General features: G+C 46.4%; 1 protein-coding gene across 6 annotated transcripts in view; it reads left to right on the forward strand.

The window, feature by feature from the left end:
- LOC142579479 (choline/ethanolamine kinase) overlaps positions 1-24,453 on the forward strand; it is a 145,773-nt gene that overhangs the window by 75,685 nt on the left and 45,635 nt on the right. The window contains exon 1 of one of the 6 annotated variants that reach the window (XM_075689712.1): positions 4,190-4,281. The exons of the other annotated variants lie outside the window; for them this stretch is intronic. Coding sequence (XP_075545827.1) covers positions 4,205-4,281 — 77 coding nt within the window. The 5' untranslated portion in view covers positions 4,190-4,204. Of the gene's footprint in view, positions 1-4,189; positions 4,282-24,453 lie in introns of those variants that run through there. 6 annotated transcript variants of the gene reach the window in all.

Below are 24,453 nucleotides of genomic sequence, written 5' to 3' on the forward strand. Positions count from 1 at the left end.
CGGAAGTGGGTGAAGTACCACTAAGACATAAATAGATGCGTGAATGACGGTGGGATTGAATCTCGTGCCTTCCAGCGCAGCAGCCCGATGCCCTAACCATTATCAGAGGCTTGTACGACAGCACGCATGTTCCTGTCGTTTCACGGTCGCTCTTTGAAACATCGGGCGCTATTGCATCACGCGTCAGTTTCCCGCGTTCTTATTCCCTCGTGGCAGCAAGCGCTTCGAGTCTGGCATATTTTTCGTCAGACCTACAAAGTGGGTGAGGTTCCCCCTATAGCACGCGCCCATCGCATTAAAAATTACTATTCGTCCGCTCTTACGAACCAGCAAACGATTTCGCCGGGTTTCATGCCACTCCCGCTAACCGCCGCCTTCCTTGTAGAAACGCTGCCGTCAAATGGGGTTGCCTATTCGACGCTGTGCCAGTACTGGAAAGTTTCCGCTGCTCCGCCGCGCAATTGGCGATGCCGTTGCCCGAGTTCCACAACGACTCGGACTGCCGAGAGAACCGTATAGCGCATACATATTGTATACTACGCGCTATAGGGGGGCATTGCGCAAGAAGCACGGTTTCCACGGCACTGCACCGACTATACGCCTTCGTGATTCATTCGTATACTGCGCGATCTGTCTGGGCGCCGCCGCCGCCGCCGGTGCAGCTGTCGGGGACCGGTTTTTCCCATATGGAGACGCAAAACGCGGAAGTCTCCCGTTCGCCCCGTCTCGCGTCGGCTGGCTTCACCGGAAGGAGTGCTGTCTGTACGCGGCGACGTGGGCTCGTCTCCCGGCGGAGTCGTCGTTTCGAGCGCCGCGAACGACGACTGGAACAGCCGGAGTAAAGGTTTTGCGCGCAGTGCAATATTGCGTCATTGCGAGGCAAATATTCGTACGAAGCTTTCTTTTCTTACCGGGAAAATTGGAAAGACAGGTTTACTCCCTTATAGCATTGACGCTTTTCAATCACAGCTTTCTTTCGGCGTTGAAAGTCTACTAGTAGTTTCTTCTTTGTCTGTTTGTTTTTTCGTGCGAAGCGTTATGTAACTTGATCATTTATTCACGTGTGGGTGTACGAGGCATACGTTAGTTCGTTCTACTTATTATGTTGCGTTTCTTTTAGTTTCGTAGTGCAAATGCGCTGATTGTTGTGATTGCTAATTGGTGTGAGGCTTCACATGGGCGATTTGAGCTACGACTAATAACACGAGGAAGCAAAACCTTGGGGACAAGAGACGCTGACCAACGCCACTGTGCATCAGTCTAGCACTGATAGTTATTGAGGGCGTTGGTGCGCCTCGCAGTGCTAATTATCTATTGCCTATTTCCCTTTATTCACGTCTCCTCATCCCCATTTCCCGGTGCGGGGTAGCAAACCGGATGTGTGATTGGTTGACCGACCTTCCTGTCATTTCTGACCTTATCTGTCCCCCTCTCTCTTTCTCCCTATCTCTTTTTGTAATCGATATGTGACGTTGCTAAACTGCCGCTGACGCTTCAAGAATGTTATTATTTCATCTCGGTCACGATGATATAACGCGTTCCAGATTTATTAACTCATTGCACATACCCACAGAAAGAGAAACAAAAAAACAGAAAGTACGCGTCTCCTGGAGTGAATTATGAAAAGCAGGTGCAGCGTATTAAATACGATAACACCTATTGCGCTCATTGCACGGCCCCCACGTCTACGAGATTGGCTCTGACATTTCTGTAAGTTACTGAGGACTATTACAGACGCTGCTGTGGAAGACTCGTTCGGGGAAGTTGTAGCGAGTCGTTTAAGTACGACGTCCATCACACCGAGGGTGCCACTGTGGGGTGTAAAATGCCATTCTCTGTCGTACGTATACTAAGTTCCCGCCAGTATTACGGTCATATCGAATGAAAAATATGACCCGAATACACGAAGGACTTGCTCATATACTAATACGTACGTATGCGCAAGCAATAGCAAATCGAGCCGGCGTTGCTCGGAGCGCTCTATACTAGCGCAGCGCACGGTAATAACGGGCTTTCCCGTCCTCCCGTCCGTTTGTCACAGAACACGGTAGGAGCGAAGACAAGCGCACGGACGACGACGACGCGTTTCCTTGTGGCCTGGAAAATGCGCAGAGCAGACAGTCTGCAGTCTGCAGGCGTTCATTCCGCTACTCGCATGTACGCACTATGCGGTCATGCGGTGTTTACCGTATAGTCGACGCGCTTTAAAAGTCGGAATAGCAAGCCGCAGGAGAAACAATGAGCGTTCCCTGTTCTGACGAAGCTTTCCGGTTTCGTTTACCTCCGTACTCGCGACATATTTTTGTTTCGCATTTCTTTCTTTCTTTCTTTCTTTCTTTCTTTCTTTCTTTCTTTCTTTCTTTCTTTCTTTCTTCGAAACTACTGACTGCCGTCATTCGCCGAAGTGTTTCAAGAACATTGTTCTATTATTTCTTTATTTCCTTCATTCATCCGTAGACACTACCTGCTCGGCCGCAAAGCTGCGCGCGATGTTTACTCGCTTCTTCGGACCATATATACGAAAACTCTCCGCCATACGCAATGCCCATCGCCGAGCTTGCTAGCGGGAACGTGTGTTCTGTGTACTCGTGTGACACACGCGAGTTCCGCGTTCCGACAAAGTTGCCCGGCCCTGATTTATAATCGGCGCTGCGCTCTAAACACGTTCGAGAGAGGAGGGTACGAGTGACAGCCGTTTCCGTATAGGTATATTACAGGGTGTTAATTTTTTTAAACTTTTATGGAATTTAAAAAAGAAAAAAGAGGTAGCCTGCTAATGATAACGTAATTCTAGTCCTTGAGCTTGCATTGATTGCTTGCACGAGAAATCGAAACACATATTCAACTTATTAACAAAAATCCACTTATTACCTTTTGAATTGAACATTTTACGTCACATATTGCAATTTACGAGTTGTAACCGACGAGTTTGCAAGGCGATGTAACCACTTGGAATAAATTTCCAGAATGACGTCATTTTAGAGATACGCGCCGCCAAACTTGCCCTAAACATGCACCGTTGTTCCACTTACTTTTTTTGTTTAACAAAACGCTTTTTTATGCGTTGAAGCACGAAAGTAACTGGAACGTCAGTGCATTTCGCCGGACACTGAAAATTAGTGTCTCGAAACTGGTTTAGTCCAGAGAAGTTGTTCCCAGTGGATACGCCTTGCGAATCCACCGGCTACAATTAGTCGATTACAATATGTGCCGCAAGGCAATTCATTAGGAAGTTAATTAGCGCATTTTTTAAGTAGCTGAATACGTGTTTCCATTTCTCGTGCTACTAATGTCCGCCTCTTCGAACAAATCAAGCTCAAGGACAAGGATTATGCTATCTGCCACAGGCGATTTTTTAAAAAAAACTCCAAAGATCTTAAGCAGTGATAACCTTCTATAGTATTTACTCACACCACCACGCTTCAGGAAAAGCGGGACCCCGACGTCTGCCACTGCAGACGACCGAGCGAGGGCCAAGAGGATAAAACGTCGCGATGTCCTGCTCCCACGTGACCTCGTATCGTGTGCCACCGATACGGCTTTAACCAAGGAGGAACGAAGTTCCTTCCTTTCTCCGTGCACGCGACCACCTTACGCCTCATGACGTCACGTCACGTACACCCATGCGTACACCAACCGCGCACCTCACCGGAAGCGAAACCGAAACTGATTCGTTGAAAGGCTATTACAGTAAATTATTTAAGACGAGCTGAGACTTGTCAGTTTCTTTTTTCTTCTGGGGTTTTCAGGTCGATGTCGTTCATTTCAAGAAGGGAGGGGGAAAAAAATGAAAGATCGAAAATGTCACGTCAGCAACCCTTTAACATTCATGAGCGGACGCCGTCACTCCGAATGCAAATTGGATAAACAATAAATATACATATTCTCGCGGCGCCCACATGCGGAGCTCCCCGCCGTCGCGTGCAGCTGTAGTGGAACACGTAACGAACGGAGGGTGAGGAGGACTGTGTATACATCACCTCCTTACTTCGTTTATTTATTTATTTTTCTTGCCGAACAATGAAGACGTGCCTTTTTCCTTTACGTATTGCTCCGGCGCCGTCTACTGACAAAGCCTGGGAGCGCTTCTGCCGAGTCAATTCGTGCAGCCCCCTCCTCTTCGGAGCCCGTCGAGCTCCAAATGCCCTCACACGTACGCGCACGGCGTTTATCCGTCGACAGGCGCCGTCCGTTCCTTCGTCCCATGTTGCGGTGCGGCGTGAACCTGACGTCCGACGAACGTAGCGTCGCCGGTCCCGTTGGTGGATGCCGCGTGCGCAGGTAACGCAAGGCCCGAGGACCGTGTGAGCTTGTTTTGCGTGTGTAATCGAGACTCGCGCGAGAGCCGCGCTCGACTCGGCGCAGACTTGCAGGCGCTCCTCCCCCCCCCCCCCCATTGTGTTCCGACTTCCCGCCCGAAAGCCGAGACGTCTGTTTTTGTTGATTTATCACTACGTCGCAGTGGCGGCGCGTACCTGGGCGAAAGGGCGCTGTCAGGTGAGAACGGCTCGTGTGAAACATGTGATGAGCGAACCTAAAAAAAAAAAAAAAAAAGAGAGAGAGGGAGATAGAGAAAGATCTATACATTATAAGGCGAGTGGGTCTTGAATGGCACGCTATTAGCAGAATGTACGCGTATATAGTTGAAGTGCGAACAGTGGTGCATCTGACGGAAGCTCTCCGGTAAGATAAAAGACTTCTTCAATGTTATCAACAGTCGTCGGAACAAGGGAAGCATCGGACGCTGTAGCCGGCGTTTCGCAAAGGTGACTGCTCTTCGTCGGGAAAGTTGTTGCCCTGACTTTGACAAGACCCTTGGCAGAACGTTGGTTCCAGCTTTCTTTTTTTTTTTTTTTTGCACCCTTCTTTCGACCACGCCCTGTTCATAACGCAAATGAATTCTAGGGTTTTACGTGAAAAAAAAAGAGACCATGATACGATAATGAGGCGCGCCTTTTGAGGGGGGGGGGAGGGGGGGTCGTACGCCGCCGGACTAATTTTGTCCACTTGGGTTTCCATAACGCGCACCTATAAACGTAAGCGTACCAGAGCGTTTTTTTACTTCATCGCCCCCACCAAAAGGCCACCGCAGCGGCCGGGAATCGAAACCACGACCTCGTGCTTGGGAGCGCTACGTCGCAGTCACAATAAACCTACATACTACATACGGTCTCCATGCCGCGGCGATTTGTGTCGCGCTATAGCGTGTCTATACAGGATCATTTCGGTCGCGATGGCGTGTTTTTGCAGCACGTATTTCACGCATATGAAGCGCCAGTTCCATGGCTTATATGCTTTTCAAAGCTCAAGCTGATTTGAACGCCTTTCCTTTTGGTAACATCACGAATTGATCACGCCTATATTTTTTGTCTGGGTGCATTTTACTATGTCTGATATCGTATCCAATTAATGATGCTGTTTTCTGAAAAACCCAGAGTGATATGCTATACCTGTCTGTCAAGCGCGGGCGCAGGACTTTGCCAGGAAGCCGTGTAAGCTTCTTTTTGTCCTGATACACGGGCAGTTCTATGTATCGTCCGATAGAATAAACAAACAAAAAAAGTAGTCCGGTACAAGTGCGAAGTTTCGCGTCATAGTGCGTTGGCTTGACCGCTCATGTAGTGCGCATTCACGCATACGAAGGGGCGCCCGTATAACTTAAGGTCTCGGCGGTTTCCGCTCGCATACACTTCGCCATGTACAGTTTGCTGCGTGTGTGTGCGTGCCCTTTTAACTTTTGTCACTTGCGGAAGAGGTATCACGGAAAATGAACGCAACTGTTGGTGCTGATCGGCGCCTGAGTCCACAGAGGAAAGGCGAGCGCCGTATGTTTCCTGCGAACGTTTGAAGTGACGTCGAATGTGAACGTAAATTGTATTGCAGATTCGCGTTCTCAAAGGCTTGAGAACCAGCTGTCGAGGCTGGCGAGATTCCTTCTCTGCGCTGCCTATAGGAACCGACGCAAGCACCTGGGAGGCTTAAGGAAAGGAATTTTTTACGGTGCTTGTATATAGGGGTGCATGAACTCATGGAGGAGTGACTTCCTCAACGTTTGGTATACGTGATCCCGCGAGATCAGTACTCGGGAGTTCATTCGCTGCCGAGCCACGCTGTTGAAACTGGCATCAAAATGCGCATAACAAACTAACGCAGAAAAGAGATTTAACAAAAACAAAGTGCGCAAGCGTTTAAAGCAACGCCGTGGTTATAAGAAACAAAAGGAATAGTGCTTAATGTTCATGTACATGGCGCACCGACGTCTTAAAAGCCATGGGCCGTATAACGTAAAACTATTCCAATATGTTTCTATTCCAATCTCCTGACGTCAAATTTGCGTAACCGCCGACGTAAGCATCGCGCGGTAACCCGCAGGGTTGTCTAAACAAACCAATCAAATGCTCCCCTCGTTCATAGTAGGTCACTTTTGTTTGCTCGAAAAACGAATAACATTGCCTTCACTGAGCGGCTTGTCTTACGTAATTGGCTCACAAGAGGAGAGGAGCATGCTCAAGTGTAGAGGGATTTGACGGGGCCGAGCCACTGCACTGAATATCGATAACCGGATAAAGAGGGTGGTGCCAGCGTCTGCGATTGGTCCACTTTCTCTCACTTAGCTTGCGGTCGTTCGTCGACAATCGCTGCGGCATGCAACGGAAGCTTAAGAATGACGCTAAAACGGATCCTCAGCAAAGAAGTGTTAGCAGAACGAGGTCGTAAACGTGCCGAAAGTTCTCGAAAACGTTCCATGGCCTCGCAAAAAGTTTTATTACACGCAAATAAACTCATCCTCTCCGGCAGGGCCGAGTAGCCAGTGCCGGAGCGATCGGCGGCAGCCATCTTTTATTCCTTTCGGAACGGGGCAGTCTGCGGCTATTCAGAAGAAAATTCAGTTTTGTTCGGCATATTAATGCATCTTTAACGCGTACGCGTCACTTTGACGCAGTAAGTTTTTGCGGTTTTGTGACGTCGCGTGAGAGGCAGGTGAAGTGGGTGCAGCCCGAAAACGTTTGACCAATAGCCGAGGGCTAAAGGCAAAAAGGCGCCGAATAAGAAATAACTATTTTTGTTTTGTTCGGTCAAGTTATGCATAATCAGTGTGTACACATCTTATCAGATGGGGAGCTATCGCGGTTTTTGTGACGTCGCTTGACAGACAGGTGTAGTGGGGGTGGTCCAAAAAAGTTTGTGACCAGTCGCGGTGGGCTGATAGCAGAATTGGAATAGAGAAGTTTGGAATAGTTTTGCGTTAGAGCGCCCCATGATAAGTTCTGGTAGAAAAAAAAATCGAAGTCCCCAGACAGAAATCCCGGATGCGCTAATGTGTCCGTGTGCACGCATGCGTGGCTCCTAAGGTAGTGCACATTTTTCCCGTGTGTTTTATCGTCACACTCTTTGCATTGGCCCACGACGCGCAGTTTAAAGTGTATCCTTTGCCGATACACTTGGTTTAGGAATTCATTATGAAACGAACGTCTCGCCAAGTGGTTCGACTTAGCAAAATCTGGAATAAAACTTACTGCTTTCGCCATAAGTGCTATATAGTCACACATCGTTTTTTACAGTATTCAGCACCCTGCGCATCTGGTATATAATTTCACTGAACCTGTCACTTGACCCGTCAATTTCGTATCAGAGTAAACTGCAGGTTTAGATGTGCAAACACGGCCCGGTTATTAGTTATCCCACCCGTCCATTCAAATTTGACTTCACACAAATAAAGATGAGACAAACAAAAATAATATATATATATATATATATATATATATATTTCTTCTGACCCACCACTCTGTAACTGTATACCAAAGTGGGGCTGAATATAGCTCATACGTATGGTTTATTCCTTATACAGGCATCTATAGAGGAGCCCATATATATTGAGACGGCCACGAACAACGTTCGACCTCCTCCTGCAAACCGCGTATACTCCACAAGGCTTAGTTTCACCGGGCCACAGTGAAGGAGTGGTACCAGCTTAAATTCGTTAATCGGGATGCGATGAGGCCAAGCGCGGTTCTTTCGAGCGTCGGACCTATATACGCCTCACATAGCAAGAACACGCGTCCAGCTCCCTAGTATACGTACCGCAGTGTAATTACCGATGCAACGCAAGTCAACGCGCGAGTTAAATGGGTATGTTTACAGTGGCTTCCCAAATATTCGTTCGCATCCGCCACGCGCAGTACTCTCGGTTGCTTAGGTCAATGAATTGACTGTTTGGGAGTATACACACTTGCATTACGGACACCGAGTGTGGCAATACGGTGCGTTTACCACTGTAGCAATTAAGGCAAGCTCAAGGAAATTGTTACAAGCTGATGCTATTTTGAACCAGTTTCATACGCGTACACACATGCTGCTCCTATACGCGTGACGGTGGACGCATTGCACGAGTTATATACTGCAGCGCATTTGGCCTCTCAGGGCGAAGAGAAAAATATGCGATCTATAGAAACATTTCATTCTGTATATTGCTCGAGTTTCGAGCCACAATTGACGCTCGTCAGGCAGCCTAGCTCCTATTTATCGATCATCGCAGCACATTTGCATATATACACGTACCGTATACACCGATTCCTTGAGCGCACTTAGAACAGCTGAAAGCCTGAATTAAGCGAGGCGCTATAACGTACCATTGCCCTATTACTAAATACTTAAACGTCACAATGACTTATTGTTCAGCGTCTACGTATGTGCTGCGCACAAGGACGAAGCCTCGACCCTTTCGACACCCGGTTTTCGATGCCAGGGCAGATGAAAAATAAAAAATAAAAAAAGAACTTCGGAGAGTTGTCCAGCGTCCGGCGAGCAGTCCGCCGCCGCTGGCGCGTTTCCGGTTCCTGCGGATATTTGCTGCGTGTTCACCGTGTCTGTATAGTTATTCCTGCTCCAAGCCAGAACCGCTGCGCTGTGTGGTGCGCCGGCAGCGTTGAACGTTCGACCATTTGCAGTTAACGCTTGCAGTTAACGGCAGCCTTGGACGGCCGACCGCTGGGAAACATCCATGAGGTCAAAGAAAAAAAAAAAGAAACTTTTAGTGACCGGTTCCCAGCGCAGGATAAGGTACCCTTGTACAACATTTGTGACAAGAAGAAAGGTGGTTTAGTAGTCGAGAGAGAACGTGCCTGACTTCCCTTCATGAATTTCGTGCCTAATATGCAGCGCCAATGATGTCAGCGTGACGTCGTGCATTTCAGGCCAATTTCGCGCAATCCATTTTCTATACGATGAGACCAAAAGCTGTCACGCGTTCGCATGTTTTGAAATTCACTGCAGTCTTCTTGTTTATTAATGTTTAACTCTATAGACTCGGCAATGTGCTGTCAAGCTGCGCAATGCCACGGGAGATTTCGCGGAAGTTGGAAAGTATAGTACCGTCAATCGTCTTTTCTTTTTTTTTTTTTTCCCGCGTCGCTTTCTGTCACATCGGCCATTCGCTCTTTAAAAAAAAAAAAAACGTATTTGCCATTCACTCTACCAGTCTAGCCGCATGTTTTTTTTGGTATGCCTTTATGAAAGGAAAAAAAAAAACGCTTCTAACAGAAAAGGAACAAAATTACAAAGAACAACAAACGTTGACGTTTACCGCTACGAACGCGTGGTCGCCATGTCACGCCGCACTTTATGTCTACGTTGACGTTCTGTTTTCATGCAACTCTGGAGAGCTGCAGATTGTGCCTTTTCCCTCTAGAGCTTCGCTTCGTGCATCCGAGTTCGCCTGAGGTCTTTGTCCTCGGTGTTTGTTTATATTTCTGCTTCAAGCGCACATGCTAGCAGATGCATACCGCAGTGGCTGCCTCTCGAGCCAGTGGTATATCCGTCCTGAATCTTAATTGTGCTCCCACTTTGCAGCTTTCCTACGATCTATATAGCGTGCGCACGGGACTGCAAAACACATCGGCATGACGACAAGAGTTATGAGAAGGAGGCGTAAATGGAGGGTGAATGAGAAGGTCTTTAGCAGGGATGATTAATGCAGAAAGAAGTCTTTCAGTCTTATTACAATCCCTCTGTCGCACCGGGACGCGACGTTTATAGAGCTGGTCTTGCTTGTCGGTGCAAGACGCATAATTCTGATTTTCGCGCATTTCTTGCGGTTTTTATTTATGTATTTTTTTGTTGTTCTTGTTGCTGTGCATGCTTAAACGAAACCTGGGATCATAACCGTCGCGAACTTTCGTTAAGACAGTAGTGGCTAAAATTTTCAATGAGTAAGCCATTAGCTGCTAACCAAACGAACTAATACTTACCACACCGTAAAATAATTCATACCCTTGTCCACTTGTAAGAGGGTAAGTTATTTTACAGTGCAGGGCTCTCCAGCTGGCTTTCATATACGTGTTCGGCGAGCTTGGAATCGTACTTGCTCTCCTGTCTTCTTATATATATATATATTTTTTTTTATTTTGAGGTAAATATGCGAGCGCTCATATATACCTATTTATGCGTAGCGTTTCCCGAGAATGACCTCGACTTATGTTCCGGTTTACGCGGTACCACATCTTTCCTCGAAGTGCGCTCATTTGGGCGTCGTCACCACAAACCCGACACGATCGACTATGCATAATTCAATGTGTTGCGTCCCGCGGGAACGATGTAAATCGAAAGGCAGCTGGTGGCTTAATTGTTCGCCTGCCCTTCTGTACACGCAGCTCGGACAGGCAGACGGACAAAAAACTTTAATTGGTCCTAAGGGACTACGTTGTCGTAGTCACGGGCCGCACCCGCGCCTGGGGCGGAAGACCGTGATCTTCCGCCCTGTCGCAGGCCCTTTGGACAGCCCGAAGCTGCACTTGAAGGTCGTCGCTCTTGACGGCTTCCTCCCAGTCTTCTTGCCCGTCGAAAGGCGAGTGGCGCAACGCAGAGCATTGCCACAGCATGTGGTCGGAGGCGAACGCGTTTGCTCAATTTCGGCCTTTGGAAATTTGAAATCGCCTGCAGCGAAAGGAAGGAGAGGGAGCAGAGGGTGGCTGCGTGTGAGTTGTGTCACGGAACGGACCAGACTAACGCAAGCGCGCGTATATGTGCGTATGCTACTCTCTGGTGTATAGCCGCGGTTGCGTGCGCTGATGTTTCCCGGAAAAACAGTAGGGTGCCGCATCACGTGCGCGAAATTGAGGTGTTGAGCAAACTTCGACAACGAATGCGCGCGCCACACGAACCGAGTGTTCGTGTGATTGCGAAACCATGCGAGCCGCCTCGCCTCTTCTCGAGTATACCTTGCGATAGAAGCCTCTGTCAATTCTTTTTTTTCTCTCCCCTTTTCGTGTACGTTTCTTTTCCTTTCTCCGAAGCTGAACTATATAAAGTTGTTTCATGTCCTGAAACTTCACGGTAGGTTATATATGAGGGGCATCGCGTAGCGGAAAGCTCCGGGCTAATTCGCCCACCTGTGGTGCTTTAATGTAAACTTTACCTAACGAGCGGTACACGAGAGCTTTTGCGTTATATTTCACCCCAATCGGAACGCGGTCGGGATCGAACCCACGACCTGGCGCTCAAGCAACGCAGTGCCGTAGCTATATTAAGCCGCATTGCGGCAGGTCGTCGAAAACTTAATCATGTATAATATTCTATAGCAGTCAAGCTGTATTGGCTTTTTAGTCACATATACCCTGAAAAAAAAAAAAAAACGTTCGTTCAAAGTAGCTTGTATGCGACTACATCCTCGGTAAGCCTCTTGGCATATAAAACACTGATTCACCCAGTTTTGTAATATGCCGTTACTATGTGGGACCCGTTCCTTAAAACCGATGTCAGAAAACTAAGCAACTTTTAAAAAAAAATGGAAAGAAAGGCAGTTAGGTTTGTTTACAATTTCTAAGGATGTACCGGCTCCATCACTAACCTCATTTCTGAGAGTGTCTTACCTTCTGTAAATAATAGAAACCGCATATGTCGTTCAAAATTATTTCATCAACTAATACACGGCCACTACAATATCGATACGTCTCGACTTTTCACCTCTTCGACAGGCTATGCCACCACACACACTCATTCGCTATAGATAACTCCATTTACAACACATGCTGCCTGTTTTGAATGTTCCTATTTTTCCAGAACTATATCGTTGAGTGGAACGAGCCGACTGACGTAATAGTAACTGTTGATTCGTTGCTCACTTTCGAAAGATATCTTCAATGAATAAAGGAATGGGGAAAAAAGAAAGTTGCTTTGGCCGAGATTGTGTTTTTTTTATTATTTTTATTTGTAGCCGTTCTTTGACATGCTTTTACTGTCTTTTCTTTTCTTATTAATTATTTCCATACATTATTTGTACTTGGGGTTAAGGGAAACGTGGTGCATGTCATGTAGTTCATAATAACGTGTTCAATATAGTACGTAGCTCCCCCATTTCTGCCCCTTCTTGTACCACGCACGCTGGTAAGATCTTGTATAAGATCGCAGTACTTATAAATAAATAAATTAATGAATTAAGTAATTAATTTAAACAATCCAAGGACACCTAAACACTTCTTATGAGATGTGAATGCGAAAGCATTTAGTGTCCAATTGAACGCCGCTGAGCGGTTATTGGAGCTATAAACTCCTCGCGGCCAATCGAGCGCGTTGCGTAGCTTGGCCAACGCCTCCTCGACAGCACAAGGCCGGTGCACTTGGGTCCGTGACGTCATGTCACCTTGCCCGACGGCTGTAGAATCTAACGAGGACGCCCCCGAGTAAGCCCCGGTAATTTTGACGTCACCGCTTTCGTCACGCCGGTCTTGGCAGTGGACGTTTCGGTGGAAGTAGCATGATGTCATAAAGCAGAGTGCACAAGCCTGCCATCTAGGAGGCGCTGGTTTTAAGCCCAGTGGGAAAAACACTCAGTCATCTGAGCGTGGGGACGTAGTTTCGAAACTTACGACCGGCAACGTTCTTCCTTTCGAGTTTATTGTTTTTTTTTTATACAGCAATTTCTTTATAGTGATTGCCGGCGCGAAGTTAGGACGCAGGCCAGCGCTTGCGCGCAAGAGGAACGCGCGGTTTACACAGGCTTCCGAGAGCGACGTTAACGTGGCGTCGCGGCGATGCGCCGGCATGGAAACAGGTGTCTCCGTCGAGGCGCGCACGTGACGTTTTGTCGCAGCCAACGGGAATTTGGGTGCCGTTTCGCTGTTATACAAACACATACGCCGTCCTTCTCGCTCAATGAGCCATTTGACGCTTTCGCGTCAATAAAGTAAAGCGGGCAGTCATCAAGTAGCTGAGTAAAAAAAAAAAAAAAAAAAAAAAGACACTGGGTAAAAGAAGTATAAAAGTATTCGCTAATCAGAAACTTATACCTGGCGCTGTGGGGCTCAGTGGCTGTGTGGCATGTGGTAACATCTTGTTGAAACTACGTGTCGTTCAGATCCATATGGTGCAATTTACACACACACACACACACACACCAAACGGTATTATCATGTCGCGATAGGGAGTACCAAATTAACTGTTATTCCCTGACTAGCCGCATTTTCGAGGAACAATAGTCCGGCGATGGCTCCAGCCCCAAATCAGCATCAAATAGTGACACGTACGTTGTGGATGCGTTTGTTTCTCAACCATCATTCGATAATTTTTAGAGCCCCAAATTCAACAGTTTTGTTGATTAACCGGGCCATCAAGAGGAAAATGCGATTGAAGATGATTTTGTTTGAAAAATCAGCATCCTCTTGTTGTTGTTCCTTAATCCATTCAATGAACTCTTCTTTTTTTTTCTCTGTGCGTGGTCAGTGGGCTTCGGTTCTTGAGTCAGTTGAACTATCTAAGAATGAAGAAGCAAGTCTTTCGTGAGAATACGCTGTAGAGAGCTTCTGGAAACGTCCAATTCACGACCACGTTGCCGAATAGATGCCCCTGGACTCTCAGCAACTCTCTCATCAACTGCTTCGACGTTTTCTGTTGAATGACTTGGCGAGTACGGCCAGAGTGTCTAAAACCACTAATTGATCCAGTCTCCCTAGAGTCTTTAATTGTAGCTTCACATTTGATGAAGTCACTCTTCCGACCTTATTTTGCGCTGAAATAGCGAACTGTACCTGTAAAACCTTCGTAATCTTTAAAATATTGCTTAGCAATATAAATGCGTTGTTCTTTCGTGTAGCTCTCCATTTCTAATAACCCTGAACTGTCAGCTAGCTGTCAAGCTGTCTTCTTTTTTCCATTAGTAACACTTTATATATATATATATATATATATATATATATATATATATATATATATATATAGACAGCGCTCAGCGCGGGTGTTGCTACTTTAATGACGAAAAGTATATTTAGCTGTAGGATTGTCACCTTGACGTAAAGGTTCAGTATATAAGCTGTATTCACAGGCTATGTTTGATGCGACCGCATGCATGGCAGCCGTTGCGGAGACAGAGAGACAGGCGAGGTGACAGATAAGCTGTATCTTCTGTGAGGTGGCGATGGGAGGGAGGGGCGATGCCCTGGCCGGCCACGTCGCACGCAGCTACACGTGTATACGTTATGCGGGAGTTTCGAAGCATGCGCAACACATGAACCGGATGAAAGTAATAAAATCGTGCTGCAAATAAAAGGGACCGGTCTGTCTTTGAAACGATGTGCCTAACACCCAGCACTACGTCGTTTATGCGTCAGAGGTCGAGTTGAATGGCACCATTTGTCTGACGAATGTAAAGCCTCCGCCATGCACTTGTAGAGAGTGTTGGCAGTGCGTACGTTTCAGAGGAGAATCGGCTCTTCTGCAATTCCTTATTCCAACAAAAAATAACGTTATCGCTTATTTGTGTACGTCTTCTCTTTTGCGGTACTAAGGGACACTCTCGAGAGCTTGCGGTGCTTTGCTGAGCGCGAGATAATTTTTTGCGCGTTGCACACCGACGCTGAGTGAGAGGCCATTTTGAGATGAATATGTTATGATTCAGTAACGTTATTTTTGAGCCTTAACAATTTAACTGGCAGCTCAAGAATATTGTTAACCTTATAAAAATATCTGGAAGCACCATAGAAAACGAGATATAAGTCCGTGTCTTCCAATGTACCTTAATTTATGTGCCTGCTCAGCAGTGGTAGTCCCAAAGATTATCGACCGTGAGCAGCAGCAGATGTTTTGGTGAGAAAACTCGGAAGACTTCGTCGGTATCGTCTTAGCGGACGTGGTGGTCATATTATCGCTAATGCGAAAATTTTTTTCTTTGTTTAAGAAAGCTAGTATTTTTTTTTTTGTTTCTCCACTGAGGCGCATCTCAAGAACACACATTTGCCCTGGCAAAACCAGTACCAGACACAAGTTTTGGACCATACATTTACCTCTAACCAGCTGGCCAACAATATTTTCGACCCACTGTATCTCACTTAGTTTTCGGAGAAACATTTTGATATTTCAATTGGTAAGTGTTTGAACAATATCAAGACGAAATATATTGCGCAATAAGAACATTATAGGTCAGGTGTTTCTTACCTTGCCAGTTAAAGGGTTCGTAAATAAAAAATTCCCTATAGATTATGATGCGATCCCGCGAACACCATTGAGTCGACTGGGTACTCTATGGATAAGCATGGCTGAAACTACGTGCCACTAACCATAATTTCACTGAAAAGGGCAGTCCGAAAGCATGAGTTTTCAATCACGCAATAAGCACGTGTATTGGTGTTTACTCAGAAAGAGGGCCGTAATAATAGAAGGACTTAAGGAGTTGGAACGCACTCCGCAAATATTTTTCCTGTGCTAACAATTACAGCCCACTGGATATTTATAAGTATTACCAAAAACGTGTCTTAAATTTTGTAAGATGGACGGGAAAGAAGACGCAAGATGACGGTTTTGAAAAGTCGAGGAGGAAGAAGTGAGAATAAGCGTATAACGTATATATATATATATATATATATATATATATATATATATATATATATATATATATATATATATATATATATATATATATATATATATATATATATATATATATATATAGTGCTTCTTTCTAGATTCGTTTCTAGATTCTTTCTAGATTCGAAAGCCGCCGTCAGGGCATTCCAGAAAGGCCGGGTAGCCCGGCAGGTAGTTCAAATTCTGAAAGGCGCCAAACAGGGCAACACCTCCATGCACTCAATCCTTTGGTTCCCTGCACACGTCGGGGCGATTGAGGGGGTTCCTCTGAACCTCAACGAGTCTGCCCACGAGGCTGCGCGTGGCTTTACCGACCGCGCTGCCCTCGGATCGGGCGACTCTCTCCCCGGACACAGAGACGCTCCTCTCACACACAACGAAATCACGAAATTCTTTTACTTAGAGAGAAGGGTTTTCCCCCCGCCTCACTCCAAGCTAAGCAGGCCGCAGGCGGTCACACTAAGACTTCTGCAAACGAACTCGTACCCAAATCCGGCGTCCCTTAATAGCATATATCCAGAGATTTATCCAAATTGTTCTTGCGTGGCCTGTGGTGAGGTAGCTACGTTGCCTCATATGCTCTGGGAGTGCGGGTCGCTGGGCCCGAAGTTCACCAAGGAAGAGTGGGACGCGCTCCTGCGAAGTCCTGTCTTTGAGGATCAAATCCTGGCCGTCCAGCGCGCCCGCGATCGGGCCGGCAGACTAGATCTGTCAGTCCCGTCGTGGGATTAGCCGGGTGCGCGTTTTATCGCGCTTTGCTGGACCGAATAAAAGTTTATTCACTCACTCACTCACTCACTCACTCTAGATTCGTTTAGTCTTTTTTATTAGGTCGCCCGATTCTTGGCCAATCTCTCATAGTGGGTAAGAGACACTCGTAGAGGCAAACAAAAAGCAAGCAAGCAAGCAAGCAAACAAACAAACAAACAAACATATTTGTTTGCCACCATAGAAGGCAAACCAAACCAGTAATGCCAACCGCATGACTAACTATTCTTGGCATCGTTACAAAGTTGGCGCAGCCTACTTCACAATCCTGTGTTAATTACCTGCATGGTGGACCACTCCAGTTTTACAAGGACAACGTGCGTCAACGTCACGGCCACCGATATGGACGGTGTCAATCTGATGAGCGTTGCTTGCTGCGTCTGTGGTGGAAAGTCGGCCTGTTAGCGTGAACGTTGACTGTTTTTTGTAAAACGTGCATATACATGCTTTCGGCGATCCGGCGGCGATGAGCACTCTCAAGATAAATAGCAGCGACCACGAACCTGAAGTGGCCATCGCACATAATAATAGGGAGCATCGCGACGCGTGAGTACAGGGAAATGGGCTCACAAAGGCAGAAGGATGTTTCCTACGAAAAAGACAAATATGTTCCGAGAACAAAATATATATTGCGAGATGTGCTTCATTCGCAAGAAAAAAAAAAAAAAAACCGCCAGCGACAACTGCAGCAGCTGTTGGAACTCATAATGCAAACGGGCCTCCAATGGTCTCTGAGGACACCAATTGAATTTATTATATTGGAGATCTTCGACGGTTCATTAACAGAGTGTGCTCAGGCCTGGGCTGATTTCTGTGATTACGCCTGTGACCGTAATTGTTGGCAGGATGTTGTTGACAAGGTTATTGCACCTCGGAGGCGTCGCGAAGACTCAATGTGAGGTCCGAGTGACAGAAAAGGCAGGACATCCTTGGGCAGACTGGAGGAAAAACATTTTTACCACATTTTCTGCGAACAGGCTCCAAAGTTGGGAAAGGGCAATAGCTTGCAAGTACGTTTCCGGCCCTGTTCATAACTATTTCTTTTTTTAAAGCGGAGGATGTCAGACTCATCGTTCGTGCCCCTCATCATACTGGGATTTCCTAAGCGGATACAGCATCAAGTTCGACTTGGGGCACCACAAATGCTAGATGAACTACTGCCAGTTATAAAGGAATTATTTGTTCAGGAGCGGTAACATGCGACGACAGAAGTTAATGCCGACGAAATATCTCTAGTACAGGGGTTCCGAGGCGACAGTCGTAGGAAGGTAGGCAGCAAACCTGGTTCGTTTGCGGAAGACTTTTCCAACCAGAAGAACAATGAAACGCTTAATACAATACCTGCTGACCTCTCGCCACCCCTACAGGAAGCGGTTTTCGTCACTGATCGTGCCAAGCTGATATACCTTTCCGCACAAATAAACGAAAAGGATGTGAAAGCATTCGTGGTCAGTAGAGAGTCAATCACTGTGGTCAACAAGAACGAGATTCCAGCGTTAAATATAGTCAAAGACTGTCCTGTCATCATCTACGGCTACGTTGGAAACCAACAAATGCGCAATGAATGGGCGGATGGGCTCATTACGTGTCAGGGCAAGAACCCCTGCGTAAAAGCCCTAGTTCTTAGCGGTGTGAAGTACCAAATGGTTTTGTCCCGTCCGGTAATGAAAGGACTCAGTTTAAACCTCTACTGGGTGGTCAAGCCACAATGCAAGACGCTCGTCGGTTGCATTCCTTCATTGTCCTGGATGAAAACCCTCGCAAGCCCATTTCAGCAGTAGACACCACTCGGATGTACCCAGTGCTACTTAGTGTCGGTGCCTACCCAAGAGCGACGCCAAAGCTTCAAGACCCATTCGATCTACGAGATGCGACAGTAGGGAAGCGGAAGGCCTACGACATGTCGAGAGACGAGAAGCTCTGGCTGAAAGAAGAGCCGCAGATGATGCTTGACACTGGTGTCATACGCCTCGCTACACCTTCTTTTGTTTCTGCAATCACGATTGTGCCTAAAGAGGAGGGAACATTTCGTCTGTACACCGACTACAGGCAGATGAACAAACAAACTGACCTCCAACGTTTCTTTGTCACATGTGGCCGAAGTAATTAATGAGACGGGGGAATCCTCAAGGGATTCTGGCAAGTGCGCCTCTGCGAGAAGAGACGAAGTTTTCAGCATTTATCGCACCGTCTGGTGTTTATGAAGAGAATAGACTCCCATTTGGCTGCGAAAATTCTACGGCCTGCTTTCAGAAGATTATGGACGATGTCTTGATCCCACACTCGGGGCTTTTCTGCAACGTTTAAGTTGACGATGTTCTCGTGTACTCACGGCCAGAAGAGGAACACTCCGCCAACCTGGCGAATGTTTTGCGAACGATCAGTGGCGCGGATCTCGAGATAAATTAGAAGAAATGCTACTTCTTTAAGTCAGAGGTGGTTTTCCTTGGATGAGTGTTCGATGGAGCTACCAAGAGCACTAAGCAGGAGTCCGTCCAAAGGACCACGAAGCTTACAAAGCCGCTCCACATTCACTGACTTGGGGTCTTCCTGGGAGTCGCAGGTCACTTCAGGAGCTTCATTAAAGATTTCGCCAAGATAAATAAGTGCTTGTCTGAGCCCACAAAGAAAGATGTACGCACCTTTTTGTCCGGACCGAGGAACGCGAAAAGGTGGACGAGAAAGATGACGACGCAGGATGACAGTTTTGAGAACTCGAGGAGAAAGAAGTGAGAATGAACAGTAATGGCGACCATATGACTAACTATTCTTGGTGTCGTTGCATATTTATTACCTAAACCAGGAGTTCCCAAACTTTCTAGCATTAGGGGAACCCCACCTGCCATCCTAAAGTGCCGCTAACCCCACACCCCTTACTTCATTGCACCGCCTATAGAGGCGCCACTGATGGCCACCTAGCGGGCGCTTCCAACAATACGCGCGTGAGCAGTAGCAGACGACAACGCTTTGCAGCAAGGGTGACTGAAGTTCGTGGCTGCGATTTGTCCTTTCTTCGGGCGCCAGACTGCTTCTTCTGCGGTGACAGCTGTAGGGAAGACGCAGACCTCTGTGGGAGCGGGTATGAACAAGATGTTACCGGTGTTTGGGGCAACATGGGCCACATACGCGCCAGGTGCGTCCCGCAGACAAACGCCATGAAGACCATTTACATGAAGTGGAGCTCATGTAAACTAGCCGACAAATTTTGTTGACTAATGCGATGTCTCGACCGTGTTTTTTTTAATTCTACCCTTGTCGTAATGCTGCTTCTGCACCTCAATAATAAGCACCCGTCGTTAGTGCATACTTAGATAACAAATCCGCACGGTGCGATGTCTGCATATGCCGTTGTGATTTTTCTGCCGATGAATACATGTGACGCCGCCGAATAAGTGTAGTGAAAGTCGCCTGAAGAAGAATAATTGCGAATTTATTGATAGAAACGCGTACACTATAGTCAACGAAGCCACCAAACGCACGGGTTAATAAAAGCGCGTGTTAGCGCTGTACCGCCGATGAACTGCCGTTCGCGCTGCAGTTCTTGCAATTTTAAATTCCCTAAGGGAGCTGCTTGGAAACGTACAAAGCTATAGTCTGACTAACTTTGCAGTACTTTTTTTAAATGTTACTAGAGAGAGGTGCCACATGATATATTTAAAGGCAGAGCAGCGCCAGTCAAATTAGATCCAGCGCTGGCGGCAAGGCCGGGTTTAGTCCTATGCGGCGTAAGCATAATAATAAATAATTCAGTGAGTACAAAATTCACTTGCAAGAAGCGACTACGTTGTGAAACAAACAAATCACTCGGCGTGTTAAGTCTGCTCAGACAGCATCAAGGTGTGATGACTTACCAAACGTGACGCGAACTATTCAGCGAAAAATGGATCAGCGAAAAATGGAATAAAAATACCATATGCAGCAACTATTAGCAATTCTCGCCCTGAGCTACCTATTTTCTAAACACATTTCCCAAAAAACCACAATATCTAAGATGCCCTCGGGAGAAATGAATAAAGCTGTTAAAGAAGCACTTGCTTGGTGTCATTCCGATAAGACACAGCGTGATTTATACCCTTTACAAACGAGGCAGGGTGAAAACATCGCAGCTCAAAAGAATCAAGAGTTATGCATGAAGCAACTAGCAACAGTTAAACATGTGCGAAGCCAAGCATAAAATAGATGTAAAAACATGAAGTGCGCGACAGCTGGTGCGCGGATTCGCATTGTGTTTTATGGTAAAGCCACAGAAGTTTGCTAGAACTGAAATTGTTAGTTTTATGTGGCCCGGTATACCGGGCCACATAAAACTAACAATTTCAGTTCTTGCAAACTTCTGTAGCTTTACCATAAAACACAATGCGCTCATGCAGTCGTGCTGCCTAGCTAGCCGAACGCGGTAAAGAAGCGCAAAACAAGTAAGCGGCAAACGGCATTCCGAACTTTAGCGAAATGCCTTTAAACCGCATGTTGCACTGCAGACGAACTTCGTCGCTTAGGCGACTAACTACAATCGAGTAAATAAATAATAATAAAAAAGGAAAAACACCGAAACGACAAAGGAAAGGATGAGAACAAGAAATTTCGCGCCGAGCTCCTGCTGATGAGGCTTTGCGGGGAATAATTAGAACCGTATCGCCGGCACGTTTTCGCCGGTATTTGAGCCCCCCACCCTGCAACAATTCTTCGACATTCTTCGGAAGCTTTGGCCATCCCACACATGCGAAGGGTGTTGCCTATTTTGCTCTGAAAACACAAATAAGACGGAGAAGCGCTATCAGCGACGCAACAAACTACGGCGTGCTACGGCGCGCGGCTCGCTCCTCTCCCATGCGTTCTGCGCAAGGCCGCCACCAGTGGCGCGGCCATCGGCGTGCACGCCGCGTATACCGATGTTTATACATGGCCTTGCGATTAACGTTGCGATAAATGAATTATGCGAAGACGTGCTACCGAAGTGCTGAAGCGGTGGTTTTAATAGTTAAAATTTGAACTTGAATGAAAAAATCCACCTAAGCGGGGATGGAGTCGGATTCGTTTTGGCCGCTCACGGAATCCTAAGATACCTTTCGCGGAACCCAGTTTGCAAACCCCTGACCTGCGCACATATAACCGGTGCGATTATTTGTCAGAACTGTAGCATATTCACGCATGAAAAATAATAATAACCATTAAATCATTTATTTAATAGCCCCAGGAGCAACACTCAGGTCTGGGTACTGGTGCACAGAAAAACAAGAACAAAAAATGTAAAGCAACCACGCTAAGAGTTACGGGCTGAAAAAAAAAGAGGGTGACAAAACATAAACAAAAAGGAAATGAACAGCTACACGATGAACAAGGCCACCAATAACAGACAAGTGAGAGACGGAGAGCATGTACGGAAGGCGAGAGAAACTATGGTACAGTGCTTATTCAATACACTGTAACTGTGGGAACTCAGGAGAGGAGCGCAGCTATAGAAAGAAGGCTAAAGTGAGCAGCGCGCAACAGAAAGAGCACAACAACAACAACAACAACAACAACAACAACAACAACAACAACAACAACAACAACAACAACAACAACAACAACAACAACAACAACATAATAATAATAATAATAATAATAATAATAATAATAATAATAATAATAATAATAATAATAATAATGATGATGATGATGATGATGATGATGATGATGATGATGATGATGATGGTGCTGCTGCTGCTGCTGCTGCTGCTACTGCTGCTGCTGCTGCTGCTGCTGCTGCTGCTGCTGATGATGATGATGATGGTCGCATCATTCGGTCGCCGTTGCAGCAGACAACTTTCCCGTTCTTTTTGTAAGCCTGCAGGTGCTTCCAAGGTCCTGTATTGTGAGTCAATTGTGACTCAGGGGAATGTTGGTGAGAAAAAGCGAAACGCAAAGCGATGCAATTTCAACCTGTTTCCTCACTGATGCAAATTACTAATTCCAGTACATTAACTATTGCATGCCGTCGCGTATAAGTAGGTGGCCGGGCGCGTAATCGAGTCGCGTTACTGCGAATAGCAACGCGGAGCGTACGCAGCCAAACGGAAATCCTGTCCCGCTGCGACTTCCCGACGCACTCGCGCTATACGATGCATTCACGCGAGTCTGGCCAGGAATCGAACGCTCTTTTTTTCTTTCTTTCTCTAAGCATCTGACTGAGTATTAGCGGCGTGAGTTCGTTAACTTTTAACTGTGCTATTCTCTGCTGGTATCGGCTCAGTGAGAAGACATAAGAAACGTTATGACTATGAAGAGGAGAGATAATGCTTGACAAACTGGCATTATTCGTGGCGTCAACTCGACAGCGGCAGTAATCGTAAATTTACGCTTCCAATGAGTTAGATAGATAGATAGATAGATAGATAGATAGATAGATAGATAGATAGATAGATAGATAGATAGATAGATAGATAGATAGGAACAAGTTAGACAAATTTAAAAACAGTGTAAAATCTCCTCGGTGCATTCGCGTGCCACTGACGCATGCGGAGGCTTACTCATTCATCAGTACGATGTCGCACCTATGGAAGCTCATATTTGAACTAAGGAAGTTGAAGTGCCGCCTTCAGACTGCATGGCGAAACGACGCACGCCCCGCTCCGATAACGGGTTGAGTGTGTGTGTGTGTACACACAAATATCCGGCGACTGTTATTGTGCGTCTTCGAGTGCATCGGATGACGCGCGCGTCACGTGGTTATTATTGTAGCACACAGGCGCACTGAAGCAGGCAGAGATCACTGCCTGCCTACAGTTAGACGAAGAGGAAAAACACGTGTATTCCGCTTCGAGGTTGTAAGAGGCGCGTGCATACTACCCGGACAGGAAAGCTCGTGGAGTTATTGAAAATCACGAGTCGGAGTTCGCAAGGTCTTTTCCTGCTGGATTGTTTCGTGCAGCCTCTGCAACACGCACCTGTCAAAGACCCACTGAATAGTTGGGCTGACTGAAAGGAAGCACTTAATTGTGTGTCCCCCCTTCACTGTGTCCTTGTCAATTGTGCGCGCAAAAATATTTTACTATGAATTCGTACCAACTCGCCCAACTATCAGTTCTGCTGAAGCACTTAATTGGTTTACGAACAGGTAAACTAGTCATTTAAACCTATATTTTCGCCAATTTCACGGTAAGAGTTTGATTACTGTAGCAGAAAAAAAGAAACACGAAACAGCGGGAAGGGGATGGATGTGCCAGTTTCACATTGCTTTTTGAATTTCGCACCGAAACGCCGGCGCCGGTACTTTGGTGTGACGACACGGATTTCAAAGCATTTTGTCGCATTCCGCACATTCTCAAGGACATTCTTGCGCAGCAAAAGTTATTGCAACTTGCTATTTTCAGGCTTTCTGTCCTTTAGAACACTATATGTAGTGCATTCTGTTGCCGAATAAGAAATAATTTACTAGGTTCGAGCAGACGCTGCGAAAGTTCATGACGTCACAGCCAGCTGGTACGAGAATGTCAGTCTGTTCGTTATTGTGCCTTTGCTGGCTTACCATACTTCCTCTCACGATGCACAGCGGCTTTTTAGCTATTGTATAATCGTAATTTATTAATACACCTTAAATAATCATTTTTCTCTTTATTATCCTTTTTATCGCATTGCCACTGGGCGAGTTTATCGGGATTGTGGCAGTGAAAACCATGGACGGTTCAGCCGATAAGCAATGCCACATTTTCCATCTGTCTCGGGTCACCCAAGCGAACGACCTCTCTGTTGGTTCATGCTGCGGCGTGAACCTTTAGTGCAATGTGCACCCGGCGACAAAAGTTTACGGACCACGGGGTCTCCGAAAACGTTCAATTCCCTAGCAGCCTATAA

Source organism: Dermacentor variabilis, chromosome 4 (genome assembly GCF_050947875.1).
Source record: "Dermacentor variabilis isolate Ectoservices chromosome 4, ASM5094787v1, whole genome shotgun sequence".
In the NCBI taxonomy this organism is placed as follows: Eukaryota; Metazoa; Arthropoda; class Arachnida; order Ixodida; family Ixodidae; genus Dermacentor; species Dermacentor variabilis.